At 42.3% G+C, this 17,940-nt stretch overlaps 1 protein-coding gene across 1 annotated transcript; it reads left to right on the top strand.

Moving 5' to 3' along the window:
• The first annotated feature begins 8,856 nt into the window (after nt 1–8,856).
• Nucleotides 8,857–15,638, top strand: LOC111873345 (tubulin beta-1 chain). The gene is made up of 2 exons (XM_023867993.2): nt 8,857–9,055; nt 14,252–15,638. The coding sequence occupies exons 1-2, from the start codon at nt 8,999–9,001 to the stop codon at nt 15,539–15,541; spliced, it is 1,347 nt and encodes a 448-aa protein (XP_023723761.1). The 5' UTR covers nt 8,857–8,998; the 3' UTR covers nt 15,542–15,638.
• The last annotated feature ends 2,302 nt before the right edge of the window (nt 15,639–17,940 follow it).

The following is a 17,940-nucleotide window of genomic DNA, read 5'->3' as shown; positions in this document are numbered from 1 at the left end:
TATTTCGTCCATTAAGAGTAAGACAAGACTCAGGTGGTCCATACCCACGAGAGCAGTAGAACACCCCCCCCCACAGGTCTTATCTTCATTAATTTTTATATTCCAGCGCTCACACCAGGTCTCTGTTGAGCTGAGACCGCGCTGGAGTTTTCTAACAATAAAACCCTCCTTGCGATCTGTCGCATACAGACAGGTGTCGTCCGCAAAGAGGATCAGGTGAACACCATGAGTCTGAGAGGAATCATTTATATACAAGTTGAAAAGAGTAGGGGAAATGACAGAACCTTGTGGCACCCCTGCTTGCATTTCCTTCGGCATTGACATTTCGGCTTCAATCAAGACCCTGAATGTACGCTGAGAAAGAAAGGACCCAATAAGCTTGGTCAAACAGTTAGAGAATTACAATTTTGATAACTTATACAGCAAGCCTGAGTGCCACGTGGTATCAAAGGCTTTTTCGGTGTCCAAGAACACTGCAGCCGTAGACATTTTATTGTTGAAATTAAGGGTCAAGTGGTCTGCCAGCCTCATACATTGCAGTGTCGTGGCAAACTGGCTTGCGTTGAGCAGGCCTCTTTCTTCAATATATTTACGGAGGAATTTCAAAATTACTTTTTCGAATAGTTTTCCTGTCGTGGACAGGAGGCTGATCGGACATAAATTTTGAGGAAATTTCGAGTCTTTACCGGGTTTAGGTAAAGTTATTATTTTTGCTTCCTTCCAAGTATTTGGAAAATGAGAGAGCCGAAAACAATGATTGAATAAATGGGTTAGGTGAACCAATGGTCGTCTTGGAAGGTGCCTGAGGCATTCATTTGGGATGCCGTATATTCCACGGGCCTTTTTTAATTTCAGGGATTTTATTAATTTCTGAACATCACATGGTCTGATCCATTGAGGGGGGTTGACGTCTACGGTTTCCAGCAGAGCTTGAACTGTACCCTCCACCCGTTGTTCATGGCTTTCGTCGCACAGGTCATATGGCGTGAACTGAATTTCCAAACAGACGGCAATTTCGTTGGCTTTTCAAAATGATGAAATTTAAGGCCAGAAGAACGATGAATAGCAGTTGGTGCCCTTGGTCTGTCTCTCTTAAGGAGAGATTTCGCAATGGGCCATATACTCTGAGGTGTGACTTCAGCGTTACCTATTTTTGTTTCCCACCGTTCAAGTGCCTTTTTATGGGTCATTCGCCTGATTGATTTGGTGACCTAATTGACTACCGTTTTACACGTTGGATCCCTGGTTTCTTGCCATAATTTTCGTAGCCTCTGCTTATATTTTATCAAAGGATCTAGACCAGGTGGATCGTTGTTTATATCCGAAAGCATAACTTTACCTGTCGACAACCTATATGCCGAAGCAAAAGAGGCTGCAAAGTCGCGTGCTGCTTTATCGGCTTCTACCCATGACTTCGTTTCTAGTTTAGGTGATATTAATTCAGAAGGAAGGCTTTGAAACCGCTCCCAATCTGTAAATTTTTCAATGGATTCCGAAAGATTCCTAATTTTAACGTGATCCAGTATGTGGAATACTACTGGTAGGTGATCTGAATCAAAAATATCAGAGACGATGACATCTGACACAGATATTTTTGTGAAACGCAATGTCTAACACGTCACCATTTCCCGCAGGGGAATAATGAGTGGGGCATTGTGGTGCTGAGATTTCGAAACGACTCTTATAAAATAAATCAATGAGTTTCAAGCCTGAGGGGTTTGAAACTCTGCTGTTCCAAAATGGGTTCTTAGCATTCAAATCACCTGCCAAAATAGACTTTCGTCTGAAGCTTAAGCGCTCAGTGATGTCAGCATCACTCCAGAATCTGCCTGGAGATTTATAAACAGCTGCAAGCAGCACTTCGCTATTACCAATTGGTATGCAGACCCCTGTTGCTTCTACTGAAACAAGGGTTGGTAGGTCTACACGGTTATGGGGAATGCCTTTTCTAACTGCAACGGCAGTTCCGCCTTTTCTGCCCGCGTGGCAGTCGATTTTATAAAAGTAGTAATTTGGAATAAAGAACCTCTCATGATGTTTCAGATGTGTCTCTAAAAGCAGGGCCACATCTATGTGTAGGTCTTGAAGCTGTTAACTGAGCTCATAGCGCTGCCTCCCAATGCCGTTCGCATTAAATGCTATGACTTTGAGGGTCCTATGAACTCTAGTGGTCATTTTGGTCCATTAGATTTAATACAATTTACAACCTCTTTATTAACTGTCACAACACAACAAGTATCAAGGCCAATGCCCAGCTACGGGTCTGCTACATGTTAGGGCTATCAATAGCCATCATCAGGTTAAACATATATACACCACTGAACTGCAGTACTGTTAAACTGGATAGAATAGTATTAATCATACAAAACACCTGACGTAAAAATACAATTAACCAGATTATATAAAACAGAAGTTATATTGTAAAACAAGAATAAAATTTTGATGTTTTATAACATCGAATCAGTCGTTCGTTTATGTAATTTCGTATGTTCCCGTGGACAAATTGGAATATTCTATATTTTTTCTTTTTGTATATAAGATTGTATAGGAGGCTCGTGATGTAGATGTTAATATTAATTGTTTAGTCCGTGCCTCATCTTACAAAGTATTGTCCGTACTGTACGGAATGTAAACAATGACTCATTGTTCCTGTACTGGGACCGGGACGCTCAGTTTCGTGGCTGCTGGTGGAACTGCCACTGGAACTTGACGAGTCTGAGTCTGAGACCGCTGCTCCTGTGATGTGCTGCCTCGGAGCGCCGCCGCGAAGGAGATTCCAGGGGTAGTGAGATTTGAGGAGAACACCCTTCCCGTTGTGGTTTTGGGTGCTCTCTGCGATTTCTTCTTCTGCAGTTCCTCCTTCGCGTGTCTGCAGCCCCGATAATTGGCAGGATGGAGCAGGAGCAAAGGCTTTGTAGTTGGAAAATTTCCTGAGATTTTGCCATCCGGGGTAGGGTGATAAGGAAGAGGGTAAGGTTTCTTGTTATCCTTTATTCTGAAGGCGACCCTCGGGTGGTTGTCATCTGTTTGACGCTAACCACATCGAATCCCAGGGTCACAAGTCCATCAGAAATATCCTCCGCAGGGGTATTGTGAGGGAGGTGTCAGATTACAGCCTTTATGGGTTTTGGGGACTTTGGAAAGAAGGTATAGTACGCAAATTGTCACTGTACACAACAGTACACAACACACAACGCGTAAGACACATCCGACCAAAAGCATACACAACCTCAAGTTGACGATTCCCATCACCGGGACGAATCAACAAGAAGAAGCCAAATTTTACTTTAAATGTTTTAAGCTTTAAATTTTAACATTGACGGCTCAATTTGAGGGCATTCTTTGGATGGAATACAAGAGGTGTATATGCATTCAACGTTACGAGAAAGTGTTGTGCTTTTACACTCCGACAGCTTACTTTTACTTAGCAGATCACGCAGCTTACATACTGTGTACAATACAACGCCAGTGGTTTCATGTGTTTGTAACGTGCCTCTGATGATGGTTCCTTGTGAACCGAAACATGTAAGGCGAGTGAAATAAATAAGTGACCTGAGAACGTTGTTACACTCGACGGATTATTCAGTGACAATTTGTGATTGATAGTGTAACGGACCAAATATGAAACAATTCAAATTATAGTACGCAAGTTTATTGTTGGATAGATGAGACCTGACGGCTTCGAAATCCACCATGCTTTTAGTGCTGACTCTGGTCCCGTGTTTGGTATTACGGAAATCAAAGTCGCCTTTGACCACATTTTTCAGTTGTCTTTGAAACTGAATAAGATTGACTGTGGACGTTAGTATTATCGGGGGAGGCCTACCTGCTTTAACTGGAGCTTCCTCCTCCATTGTAGTGACTTCGGCGCCAGAAGTGTCCGTTTCCATCGTTTCCGCCCTGAAGGGGGCGAAGTAGTTCTTGGTGGTAACCTCTGATTTGGGGTTGCTTTCGACAGCTGCCGTTGCTTTCTTTGGAGTCGGTGCAGATTCAGCGGTACTTTGTCGTTTCTGCCTCCGGACTTCTTTCAAGCCTTCCTCCCGGGCTGGAATTTTAGTGCTTGGTGCGCTGGCCTTTACCAGAGACTTTAGCTCGTTCAGCGTAACTGTGTAGTTTCCATACAGTGCACTGAACAGCGTCTTGCCGGAGAGGGCCTTGCAGTAATTAATCCTGTTGTCGTCGGCGGCGCTGACTATTGCCACCCATTCGGCACTCTCTCCAACCGCTACAGGTGTGAAGCCGGCCACGTCCTCAATGTTGCACAGGATGTCGAATAAGCGCCTGTGCTGCGTTTCGGCGTCGGGGTACTGCTTAATAATTTCTTTAAATTCGGCCTGTAGAGCGGCACGTTTTACGGCGCAGAATGCCTGGTACCCCGGCACAGGGACGCCAGCCATCTCTGGCTCGACACTTACAGATTCCACAACCCAGCCGAGTATTGATATATAAGTCTAAAAGTAACTAAGACACGAAATCACTGCCCACACTGAATCCACAAGCAATGTTGCCTAAAATACACACTAAGAATTCACTCAGTTACGCACATTTAAATAATCCAAATTTCAATTACCAAAAATTTTCCAAATTTCACAACCCAATCTCGAATCTTGTGGAACAGACAATTTCTCATACATCGACCTCACTCCTGCCTCTCTAACCAATCATTCTGATGATTGCAGAGCAGAAGCTTACTACCGACAATCAGCCGGCACGGTCACTCTTGGCATCGGGCCCCGCCTGGGACCCATGGCCATAGTTTTGTTCTGAGTGTAGACTTTTCTCTCTCTCTCTCTCTCTCTTAGCTGGTCCCCCTTAACGATAAAAGGAGTGGTTGGTCTTTTTTTATTGGTGTTCACTTGCTACACTTTATGGAGGAAATGTGATATATACATCTTTTTTTTACTCATTACACTCTTCACAATATAACTGATATTATTTTTTTATTTTAATACTAATATGTACAGAGATATCTGTCAGTGTAGGAATGTGCAGCAGCCTATGCATCAATTTATTTAACAATCCGAGACAGCAGTTAGACACTTGAACGGTCGTAGGCCTGACCGCCGCCAAGTTTAACCCTCTTATATTTCCTATGCCTGGCTTCTCCTTGTCCAATTGCACGTACTTTTGGATTTTCGTGATTTAGGGTGACATATGCCTGCCTCCTGCATAATTCAGTTATGTAACCATTTTTTTTTTCTTGGCACTACAGCCCCAGTGGGCCTAGGCCTATCTCCATGAACTTCTCCGTTCACTTCAGTTTTTCTAGATCTTAGACATACGGTAGGCCTCCTTGGGCGGGTGATCAGCTCGTCGCAAGGCCTCTCTACCTGTACACTAACATCCATGCCCTGAGTGGGATTCGAACCCCATGATCCCGGCTTCCGAGCGAGCGAAGACAGTGCACGCCTTAGACCGCTCGGCTACCGTGACCGGCTATGTAATCATACACGACCGGAATTTTGAACGCCAAGTGCAAATCGCGGACCGGTGTGCGCCTGTCAAGATTGCCAATAGCTCGGAGAATTCTGTTCTGCAGGCGCTGCAGTTTCATCAAATGAGTTTCCGCCGTAAACTCCCAGGTGGGACAGGCATAGGTCATTATTGATCTAATTAGTGCTTTGTACATGATTAATTTAATGTGTGCGCTCAAATGCTTGCTTTTGAATATAGAGTATATCCTAATGTACGTGCCCAAGGCCTTGGCTGCGGTTTTCTCTACGAGCAGTCTCCATGTCATCCTCCTATCGAAGGTGACACCGAGATATTTTGTACTATTTACAAATGGGATGTTCCGTCCGTTTAGATGTAGGGCATCCTCAGGCATTCCACGCCTTCTGGAGAAGTAGATAGCCTGAGTCTTCCCTTCATTGATCTTTATGTTCCAGTGCTGACACCATGACCCCACGACAGTGAGACCACGCTGGAGTTTGTTGAAAACTCGTCGCTCATGTTTCTCTGTTGCGTATATACAAGTATCGTCCGCGAACAGAGCAATGTGCATTCCAGGTGCCGCGGGGACATCATTTATATATAAGCTGTACAGCACGGGGGCAAGGACGGAACCTTATGGCACCCCTGCCGCTACTATCCTGGGCGAAGAAAGTTCGCCTTCTACTGAAACTTTAAATTTTCTGTTTGTTAGAAATGAAGCAATCAGCTTTACGAGACTGGTCAAAAATTGTAACTCTGTGAGCTTATATAGTAGGCCGGGGTGCCATGTTGTGTCAAAGGCCTCTTCAATGACCAAGAATACAGCAGCCGTCGACATATTGTTATTAAAATTAAGAGAGACGTGATCCGTTAGCCTCATGCATTGGAGTGTCGTGCTGTGACGCGCACGAAAACCAAACTGACTTGTGTTTAGCAAGTTTCTTTCCTCTAAGTGTCCATGGATTATTCTTAGAATTACTTTCTCGAAAAGTTTGCCCGTAGTGGAGAGGAGGCTAATCGCACGTAAATTTTGTGGAAATTTTGGGTTTTGCCGGTTTTTGGCAGAGCTATGATTCTGGCTTCCTTCCAAGGTGCCGGGAAGTGACAGAGTCGAAAACAGTGGTTAAATAAATGCGTTAAATGAACGAGAGTTCTTCTTGGAAGGTGCCTGAGACATTCATTTGGAATGCCATCAATTCCGCAGGTCTTTCCTAATTTTAGGGATCGAATTTCTTTGGAGACGTCACATGGTCGAAATTTAGGTGAGGGGTTTTCTTCGACTGTAGTCAGCAGAGCTTGGACTCGGGCCTCCACCCGCCGTTCATGGTCAGTGTCACACAGTTTGTGCGGCTTGAACAAGTTTTCGCCCATAAATTGCAGTTGGTACCTTTGGTCCACCCCTATTTGTGAGAGATTTCGCAATAGGCCATATTGCACGAGGTGTAATCTCACAGTTCTCTATCTTGGTTTCCCACCGTTCAAGTGCCTTCTTCCGGACCATTCTCCTTATAGTTTTAGTGACCCAGTTCACTGCCGTTTTGCATGCTGGATCCCAGGTTTCTTGCCAAAGTTTTCTGAGCCTCTGCTTGTGCTTGAGTAGTCGGTCCAAGCCAGATGGGCCGTGATTACGAAATGTGGTTGTGGTTGTTTCTGTCGACAGCCTATATGCTGACGCTATAGAGGCTGCAAAGTCGCGAGCTGCTTTGTCAGCTTCAATACATTAATTAATTGTTATTCTTGGGGATACTAGGGGCAGAGGCGAGGCTTTGAAACCGCTCCCAATCTTTGAATTTTTCAACTGGATCCAAGATTTCCCTGGCTTTAACAAGATCCAAAATGCAAAACATTATAGATAGGTGATCTGAATCCATGATGTCCAGAACTCTGACCTCTGAGAGCCGAACATCTTTATGGAACAAAATGTCGAGGACATCACCTCTCCCATCAGGAACGAAGTGGGTAGGATATTGTGGCGCCGAAATTTCAAAATTACAATTAACAAATAGATCTAAAAGCTTCAAACCTGAAGGGTTTGCGACGTTACTATTCCAAACAGGGTGCTTTGCGTTCAGATCACCTGCCAAAATGGATTTTGTTCTAAAGTTTAAGAGCTCTGTGATGTCTGCGCCTCTCCACGCTCTAAGTGGAGATTTATAAACAGATGCAAGCAGCATTTCAGTATGACCAATCGGTATGCAGACCCCCATTGCTTCCACTGAAAGGAGGGGAGGTAGGTCAACATGAGTATGTGGGATTCCCTTTTTTGCTGCAACGGCAGTTCCTCCCTTATGCTCATCCTGGCGATCATTCCGATATATATGATAATGTGGAATATAGAATCTCATATGTGGCTTCAGATGTGTCCCCGAGAAAAGGGCCACATCCATTTTTAGGTCTTGCATCTGTTTTCATAGCTCATAGGCCTGTCTCCCAATGCCAAATTTCAGAGGCCTGTGGACTGTTACCACCATTGCGATTCAGTAGACTAAAAACAGCCTTGGTGATAACTGCAACTTTTTCCTCTTCTGATGCAGCACCTGAGAGCCCTGTCATATTCTGCTGCACCATAGTGAAGGCAACGAACATATCGTTCGTTGCATTACTATTTACAATTTTTGCCTGCACTGACTGACCTGAAACTTTGTTGGTAATTTGTTGATTCTTGAGACTTTTAGACGCTTTCTGCTGCGCTGAGGGTTGCTTCGCTTCCACCGAGCCGTGTAGAACAGAGGCGAACGTCCGCTCGGCTGTTGGATATTTGGAGAAGAACGTTCTTCCTGAAGACCCTTGATTTGTCATGCGTTGGTTCTTCCTTCGCCTCAGCTCCTCCTTCGCATGACTGCAGCCCCTATAGTTGGTTGGATGCGGTGATTCCCCATCTTTCAGCTCACAGTTGCAGCATCTTGGGATGCTCTCGGTATTCTCCCTTTCCGGCCATTCACGGTGGCGGTGACCACCCCCACACCATAGGCATCGAGGAGGCTGCCTGCAGTGAACCCACATTTTTCCACAACGAATCTACGGAAGGTAGTCGGACTGTTAACAAGAAGAGAGTTGGAGCACCTGTATATAGCCGAAGATATGGAAGCAGCAGCAGTGTTGTAAGAGGTGAGAACCGTCACGACCGGTCACGACCGTCATGACCAGAGTGGCCCTGGTTACATTTAGTAGCCAAAAACTCTTGCTAAACCAGTGGAAGGGACGGTTATAAATGTTATGCTGACATGTCACTTACGACTTCATCCATTTGTACCTCCTATATTGACATTTTCAACGTTAATATTAAAAGAGAGAAGTAGCAAATTTAAAAAATAAAAATGTGGTTGTTGGACCTAACGTATCGCGATTCCTGCAATTGCTAGTGACTTTTCTTGAAGCTTGGCTGCTCTGAATTGCGTCACTATAGCAGTTGAAAATTGACCAATTAGGTTACAGGAAGGGCGTCGCTTCCAGTCGATTGTGTAGACTCAGAAATTCTTTAAGGGGACGCGACAGCAGGCGTGTGTTGTTGAATTAGGTCGAAGTATTCAGAATTGAGGGTTTGTAAAAGAAGCAGCAGAAGAAAATGAGGGAAATAGTACATATCCAGGCTGGCCAGTGCGGCAATCAAATTGGTGCTAAGGTAAAGATTTAGATATGTTGAATGTATAAGACAATTTAAAGAACTTTTAACCATAATTGCCGTGTATATAGTTTGGTGGGGTCTTTGGTTGTCTTTATTTTTGTGTTTGTATATTTTTAATTTTGCTAAAGTATTTTCTTAAATGAAACGTTTTTTTTCTATGAGGTTTCTGCTACCCTGTTGTAATATTTTGTGGCTGGCTGGCTGGCACTGTCACCGCTTCCTGCCTTGGCGTATTACAACGCTTCTGGTTGTGGAATGTTCTCGAAAAGAATCAGTTACTTTATTATGAAAAAAAGGTCTAGACAAACCTGATTACGCGCTGTAGTAGTTGACATTCTCCCCCCCCCCCTTTTTGTGTGATGTACATATTCGAATCTTAGCCCAGAGACCGTTTATTCACATTAGTATTTCGTAGTTTTCGTGTTGTCGGATGTTAGATCAATACGTCAGAATATATACTCTTCGAAATTATATTTAGATGATGCTATACAGACAGAAGTTTGAGAAGGTTCCATGCATTTCCAAATTCGAGTTGCATCCAGAATTGTTCCTTGTCATTCCAATGAGCAGATTTGAAATAAAAGAATATTAAATATTGACTAGCAAGTGGAACGAATACCGATATTCTTCGTTCAGCCGCTGTAAGGAAGTTTCGCCACGTGATTGTTACCAAAGTAGTACTGTGACACTACAACTCGAAAACGATTTTGAGTTCTGTCAGAATAAATGATAATGTAGTATTCAATTTGGATTAAGAGTGGAATGGGCTACTACCAGTTTCTCCTCAAGCCCTTCCAGAAAATTGTGTATATCCAAATATATAAAAAAAAATTGTGTTTCGGTCTTAACAGTTCATATCCAAAGATGAGGTGTGGTATGTGGTTCAGTGTAGAAGAGTTAATGACAGACCACTACCTCTTTCTCCTCAGATCCTCTTAGTTCCTTATAGAAAATCCATCATGTGCATAGACTGATATGGCATAATAAGTTCCATGCAGCAGTCATTGATAAGCTGAAAGACACATGTGGTAAGAACCTTCAGGTTTACATGAATTACCTATTTTGTGGCTGGGCAAGCAGCTGATCCCTTATTAGGAAGGACCGTGACCCAGTCTATGGGCTTGGAACAGTGTTCCTTTCACCTTCTACTGCTGCTGCTGTTAGCTCATTGTATTAATCCTGGAAAAGGAGAACCATAATGCCTAAGAAGTCTCATTTGATTCTTGGGATGACCTTCACAGCATGTATAATCTCAGTAACAAAGCATTATTTTCAAAATTTGACACTCCTACAAACCACAGTCTGCTGGGTTTGACATTATGATAGTGGTGATTATGAAGACTACATTCTTTAGCCTTATTACACTATGTAGTTTGGAGAGAGCTTGGCGTTTTGGAATAGCACATTATACCCACATTCAGGGCAGAAGAGTATTTTTTTATTGCTATTGGTGTGGGAAAAAGTCCCTTGTACTGTGATCACATCTGGCCTATTGTACCAGCCCCAGATGATAGGTGAGGGTGATTGTGGAGCAATTGGTGGAATGAAGATTGGCAGGGGAAACCGAAGTACTCGGAGAAAATCTTCCCCAGCGCCACTTTGTCCACCACAAATCCCACTTGACCAGACCCGGGATCGAACCTGGGCCGCGGTGGGAAGCCAGTGACTAACCGCTTGAGCTGTGGCACGGCTCTATGGCACGGCTCTCGGGCAGAAGGGTAAGTCAAGCAAGAAACCAGCAGATGCAGGTGACAGGGTGGGCCTTCCAGCATACTTCTATTGGTGTTCTTGCTTGCTTTTCAACCCTGAAGGTGGAGGTAATGTACTACTCCAAATTACATGGCATTACAACCCAGAAGACCATACTTGGGGATCTAGTAACTGGCCATAGGCTGAATATTTGTGAGTAGAATCCCTGGAGAGGCATTAAGAGTTTTTCTCTGGAATAGTTCTGGGGTCTCCACAGTGCTATCAAATGGTGGCATTGTGGACTGGGGTCAGGCAGGCAGAGCCCTGACTATCTTTCAGTGCTGAGGTGAAATGACCCCCCCCCCCAAAGTTACCTTATTTAACAGTGATCAAGGCGGAATTCATACCTTATGTTGATTCATGTTCACAAGACCAGAACTATGATGCGGGGAAGGAGCTCAGCATTTACTGGTATTTCTGTAAAATGAGAATACAGCTTACACTAGAGTAAGTTGGAGCTTTGATGTTGCATATAAGGCAGACATTTGAAATACCCCTTCACGAACCTTTCCATTTCAGAGATTGAGGCTGTGGTTCTACTTTTAAACCACAGTGTACTGCCAACATCTGCCAAACTTATTCTGAAGCTCTAGAGGATTTGGAGTTTCCAGGTCAACTTCTTGCTGCTGCTGCTTTTGTTGTTATTAATGTATGAGGATCTGTGAATGGTGTGGATATATTTATAAATCAGAATCTTGTGTAAATACAGTAAGCCCCTGACATACATAACTCTGTAGATACATGGATATGCAAGTTCTTTAAGTTTAGGCACTTTGACTGCTATGGTCATTAGTATCAGATATACAGGGTCCATATGCAATAAAGTTGCCCCTGTGCACTGTTATGAAGATCGACCGAGCGACCACCGCTTGTTGGCGAAGTTTAGTACCAACTTTTGTGGATAGAGGGTGTTGCATGGTCAGCGTAACAAATCCCCACGGCCATTAATTTCGGATTTCTAGACCAGAGCCACTATTTCCTGAAATAGCTCCTCAGGTATCATCACGAGTCTGAGTGCACCCCATTCCAGACCCACTGGTTCTCAGAAAAAATCTGGTATAGTTCGCTTGCAGACTAAAATCAGGAGTTTGTTTGTTTGTTATGAAGATATGTGGGGAAGTGGGTGTATAGCTCCACCATTCTTCACCTCAGTACTAGATGGAGGTGTGGTCAGCTTCATGCATAAAAAATGTCATATTAGAACTGATAGACATAACACAGTTTTCAGCTTATGTGGAAACCTTCTGAATGAATTGACCTTGCAAGTTGGGGGTTTACTGTATTGCAGTAAGTTGGTAAAAGGTGGGTTAGTTTTCTTGTGTATAAATACATGTTTACTTGGTGAGAGTTTGGGGTACTTATGGAAGTGATTGAAATGTTCAATTTTTTGGGGTGTGGCTCAAGCCTGGTAGATCACATACATTTTAGACAGCAACATATTGGCTTCATCTTCAGAGTTCATGGGTAGGCAAAGCAAGACTAACTTTGTTGCTGGTTTAGACATTGACCCTGAAGATGAAGGCCCTATGGTCCTTTGAAACATCTGTAAACTTGGACCAGACTACACAGTGTCATATCCCATTGATCAGTATTATGCAAACGAACTGGAAGCAGGCCTAAATGTTTGCAGTGCAGGGAAGTTGAACCACCATGCAGTGGTGCATTACCAGCCGAGAGTTTTGGGTATAGGCTAACTGGTGTTCTAAGGGTGTTTCAAGATCATAACATAAACACATTTTTCGCATAATTACTCTTAATTTTAATCTGTGGTGTACAGGGCAGGCATATATGCAAATGTCTGAGCACAGATGCCCAATTTATCATATGGCATTCAAGTTGACATTCCTGTTAACACTACCAAAACTGTATTCTACTTAAAATATAGTAATAAATAGCTGATTTTTTGATTCTGAATGTTCATTACTTATTTTCAACCATTCAGTGGTGCAATATGTGATATAACCAGGTTAGATTATGAAGTTTATATCAAGAGGAGATAATATGTTCTTTGGGTTGCGTTATTAAAATTATTATTAATGCATTATGATAAGGTTTGAAAATTCGTTCCATGAAGGAAAACGATGTATTAAATATAATTGAGCCCTTTGTGACAAAATATGTATTTCCTTATGGTAGGAGAGGGGGGGTACATGATATTTCAAGGCTGATGATTTTAACCCCAAGCTTTCCCATTAGTCTGAAAATGTTTGTAACGTGGAAAATGTAGATGTGCTGTATTTCGGAAATGAACATTGTACTGATGTNGAGGCGATACGTTCCTCCGAAACGTCGGTTAACACCACATATACACGGTGCCAAATCCCAGAAGACTGCTTTCTTCAATAAATGGATTTCATTACATTTTGAAACAGCATTCATTCCTGCATGAATTTGAAGCAAATTTTGAATGAGATGTGAAGGAACATTAAATATTTAGTTTGTATTTTGAGAATTAGCAAGGCTGATTTAATTTTAAAAGTTGTTTGTGGTGTAGAATATGTAGTTTGTAGTTCAGAAGTTGTGAATAGGAAGCATGTTGCTGATGCCCTGATTGTGTAATCTGGCTACTAAAGTAAGCAGAAAATGGGTCTTATCATGTTTTGAAACTAGTGTAACCTGCCCATGAGTCTGAAGTGAGTTTCAAACCAAATACATAGGAGCATTTAAGAATTAAGTGTTCTTTGTGAGCTAGCAAAACAACTTATTTTACATGTTCACATCCCTGCTCATGTATGTAGTTTTCTCCACACAAGTGTACCCCTTACCACATTCATACTTCGTAATTTATCTACATGAAGAGAGATACAGTAGTATTGATTTATAAAGGAAAAAATGTTATATGCAAGTCTGATCAGCCATTGTGGTGTGAGGAGTATTATTGTCACTGTAAGTCAGTTTAGTAAAATCGTTCTTGGTGTTCCTGAGGACTTCATTTATATATGCATTCGTAATGGGCATGATCAGTTATGTGGTGAAAAGAGACAGATTGGACAATTGTGTAGCACATTACTGTGAACTGACTTGCATCCCCACTATTCTATTTCACATGCCCAGTGCATCTTCAGTATTTCATGCCGTTTTGTTATAAATGCCCCCATAATGATAATCCTATCAGCATTTGCTTACAACGTTATTGGAACAAGAAATAGATCTTGTGTTTCCATTCGTGAAAGAAATAATTCCAGAATACAGTTGTGGTGTTTGGACTTCAGCCATTTTAAAGTTTCTCATGTTGTTTACCATTTGCATTAATACTATGATTGAAATTTTCATTAATTTTTGTTTCCAGGCAGCCCAGGCTGGATTATTGCTGTCTGAAACTTGTGGTCAGAAATACGCAAAAATAAAGGAGGTGCATGCATTAATGGATTAGGAATTGTTAGATTTATGAATGACTGTTTTGGTGGACCTCATAGTTCATTCTAGGTACTTTTTTGTCTGCAGTTCTGGGAGATTATCTCTGATGAGCATGGTATCGACCCAACTGGCACCTACCACGGTGACTCCGACCTTCAGCTGGAGAGAATAAACGTCTACTACAATGAAGCATCGGGTGGAAAGTACGTACCCCGCGCCATCTTGGTGGACCTTGAACCTGGCACAATGGACTCTGTCAGATCCGGGCCTTTCGGTCAGATTTTCAGACCCGACAACTTTGTTTTTGGTCAGAGTGGTGCTGGCAACAACTGGGCTAAGGGTCACTACACTGAAGGTGCTGAGCTGGTCGACTCAGTGTTGGATGTTGTAAGGAAAGAGGCAGAGAGTTGTGACTGTCTGCAGGGCTTCCAGCTGACCCACTCCTTGGGAGGTGGAACTGGTTCTGGCATGGGTACATTGCTTATATCCAAGATCAGAGAGGAATATCCAGATAGGATAATGAACACATACTCCGTTGTACCTTCGCCAAAGGTATCAGACACTGTCGTTGAACCTTACAATGCGACTTTGTCAGTCCACCAGCTGGTTGAAAATACTGATGAAACATACTGCATTGACAATGAGGCCCTCTATGACATTTGCTTCAGGACGCTGAAACTCACGACACCCACGTATGGTGACCTGAACCATCTAGTGTCCCTCACTATGTCTGGTGTGACCACTTGCCTAAGGTTCCCAGGTCAGCTGAATGCCGATCTCCGTAAGCTTGCTGTCAACATGGTTCCATTCCCACGTCTCCACTTCTTCATGCCAGGCTTTGCGCCTCTCACCTCCCGTGGTAGCCAACAGTATCGAGCTCTGACAGTACCAGAGCTCACACAACAGATGTTTGATGCAAAGAACATGATGGCTGCCTGTGACCCAAGGCATGGCCGTTACCTCACAGTTGCAGCTATCTTCCGAGGACGCATGTCCATGAAGGAAGTTGATGAGCAAATGTTGAACATCCAGAACAAGAACAGCAGCTACTTCGTTGAGTGGATCCCTAACAACGTGAAGACTGCCGTTTGTGACATCCCACCAAGAGGACTGAAGATGGCGGCAACCTTCATTGGTAACTCGACTGCCATCCAGGAGCTGTTCAAGCGTATCTCAGAGCAGTTCACAGCCATGTTCAGGCGCAAGGCTTTCTTGCACTGGTACACCGGTGAGGGCATGGATGAGATGGAGTTCACTGAAGCAGAATCAAACATGAATGACCTGGTGTCTGAGTACCAGCAGTACCAGGAGGCAACTGCCGATGAGGACGCAGAGTTTGATGAGGAGCAGGAAGTTGATGTTGAAGATGACAATTAAACACCTAAAATACCATTTTTATATTGTCATGAACTTACCTGTTTTCTTATTTTTCACTTTATTCTCATTGTCATATCCAAGACCATTTAGCACAAAATGTTAATCATTCTGATAATGCAGAGTTACTGCTTGCTCTGAGCAGAAACAAAACTTCTATATATCATAATATTTCAGGTATTCTGAATAATTTTCCATAGTTCATGAGGAAAATTAGGTGGAAATGTATGTAATGGTGGCAGTCCCTTCCCATAAAGAAGTGTGTTGGAGTTGATTCATTTGCTTGGGCTTATTTGTTTATATCCTTTGGAATTAACTCCTATATCGTTCATAACCTTTTATATTCTGTCTGTTCTGCCTTGTATTGAATTAAAGGGCTGCATAATTTTACATATGTCTTATATTGAGTACCTTGATCCAGTTTCCATATTCATGGGTTATTTTGCCTTAAGCTGATTATGCACCTAAATTTGTACCACAAATTTTTGTTACAGGGTTTAATGTTGCAAGTTAGGGAAGGGACGCAGTTATAATGGTCAACTTATTCCTCAAAAGGGAACGAATGAGAAGTTCCCATGCTTAAGGACCACAGGACATGATGTGGAGGAATGGAAGTATGATTCCATTCATTCCTAACCTTTGTACTAGTCAGAGGCAAGTTGCCTAAAGGAAGTGGGCAAATTGTCAACAGAAGTTTAAATTTCAAGTCTGTGGCCCGAGATATTGGTACAGTATTTCTTTTTGTATAGCTATGATATGGTATGTCAGATATTCTTACCTTTTGGAAATCTCTTAAATGACTAATTAAAATATTTCCGGTATGTGACCATGTTTTTAAGGTTACGACATTAAACGGGATGAACATCAGCATTGCTTAGTGATTGTGGGGTGGACTGGAAATTTTGCAATAATAGTGTAAGTAATATTGAAACTAAGTACTGTAAAGTGGTTTGTGTACTGTGCAAAATGTCTTCTGCTAAATATGAGGTTATGCTGGAAATGGTTGGGATGTTGTTAGTTGACATTTAACATTCAGAGAGTGGGGGATTTCAGAACAAGGCTCTCTTGTGGCCCAGTTGGTACTGGTACCACACCTGTCAAATAGGCATAGATTTGTAGCAAAATTAAAGAAAAGGTTTTTGCGAAGAATTGGGTACATTTGGTAACTTTGTGCCAGTTCTGTTTATTTATTTTTTCTGAGTAAAGTTTTGAATTATGAAAGCTGCAACCCATCAGAAAACACTAATGACCCAACTTCAGGTTCTGGCTATTGGTCAGGGAATCACTGGTGTAAATTTAGTCTCATTCTTAACACCTAAAAGTTGGAAATGTGGGAAGTTTAGATTAGGTTCTTGTCTGTAAGTTAAGATCTTTGGAATTATATGTGGAAGAGCTTGAATTCAGTTATCAGACCTTTGTAATGTGTAATGACCCAGATTGGATTAAAATCTGGTTTTTAAATACCTCAGGAATTTGTTTTTGAGGTATGTGAACATTCTAGACAGGTGTTGCTTTGGGAAAGCTGTTGAAGATAAAACCAGTAAACACAGTTTCTGTGATGAAACCTGGTCAGATTCTCATTGTGTTATTAGTCTCAGCCCTACTTCTTTGAACTTCATGTAGGCAGATGCCTACTTTGACTGTTCTTCGAAGAACACGCTGGCTCCACCTTCAGGGTTAAAATGCCATACTTCGCGTCACCCCAGAAGACAAAGGCAGCATTGCCCCCAAAACATCAGTATTCAACTTCTGTATATACAGATCTGGAAGTTTTCTTTTATATCCATTAATGCTATTGTTATCATCACAGAAGGCAGTGGTTGCAGGAGAGAGATGGAATTTTATAATCAAATTAAAAACGAATCACCAACAAAACTAAAAAAAATGGACCCCATGTGTACATATTCAGGTAAGTATATGCGCCATCACAGTGCTGATAAATTTTAATATACCGTATTTACGCATGTATAGGCCGCAGCACAATTTTCAGACAAATTATAGAAAAAATAATTTTCTTGGAATATTATTTCAGGAGTAGAACACCCTGTATTACTAATTATGAATATAATTTTTTTAAATGAAGTGTGATTTCGAATATAAGCCGCACCCCAGTTTTCCTCTTGAATTTTTGGCAAAAAATGTGCGGCCAATACATGCGTAAATACGGTACCTACTCCAGACAACGTGTAACTATCAAATACGAAATTACAGGGATATATTTAAAGCTATTGACAAGTTTAGGGCTCTGCGCTACACCGAGACAGGCATCACCGGCCGTGAAGAGCACTCGAATTGACTCAGAATGCTTGACAGCCAATAACATTTGTATTGAAGAAAAATAATTAACTTGTAGACCTCTACACAGGGGGCAGTGCAGTTCATGCATGGGAGTCTATGATTTG

This window comes from Cryptotermes secundus, unplaced genomic scaffold (assembly GCF_002891405.2).
Source record: "Cryptotermes secundus unplaced genomic scaffold, Csec_1.0 scaffold359, whole genome shotgun sequence".
Lineage (NCBI taxonomy): Eukaryota > Metazoa > Arthropoda > Insecta > Blattodea > Kalotermitidae > Cryptotermes > Cryptotermes secundus.
This window is presented reverse-complemented; position numbering and strand designations above follow the sequence as displayed.

Bases quoted from the DNA above. Each gene is read 5' to 3' on its own strand.
- LOC111873345 (XM_023867993.2), top strand. From the start codon at position 8,999: ATGAGGGAAATAGTACATATCCAGGCTGGCCAGTGCGGCAATCAAATT. The intron at 9,056-14,251 runs GTAAAGATTTAG...TTTTGTCTGCAG, and splicing joins GCAATCAAATTGGTGCTAAG to TTCTGGGAGATTATCTCTGA.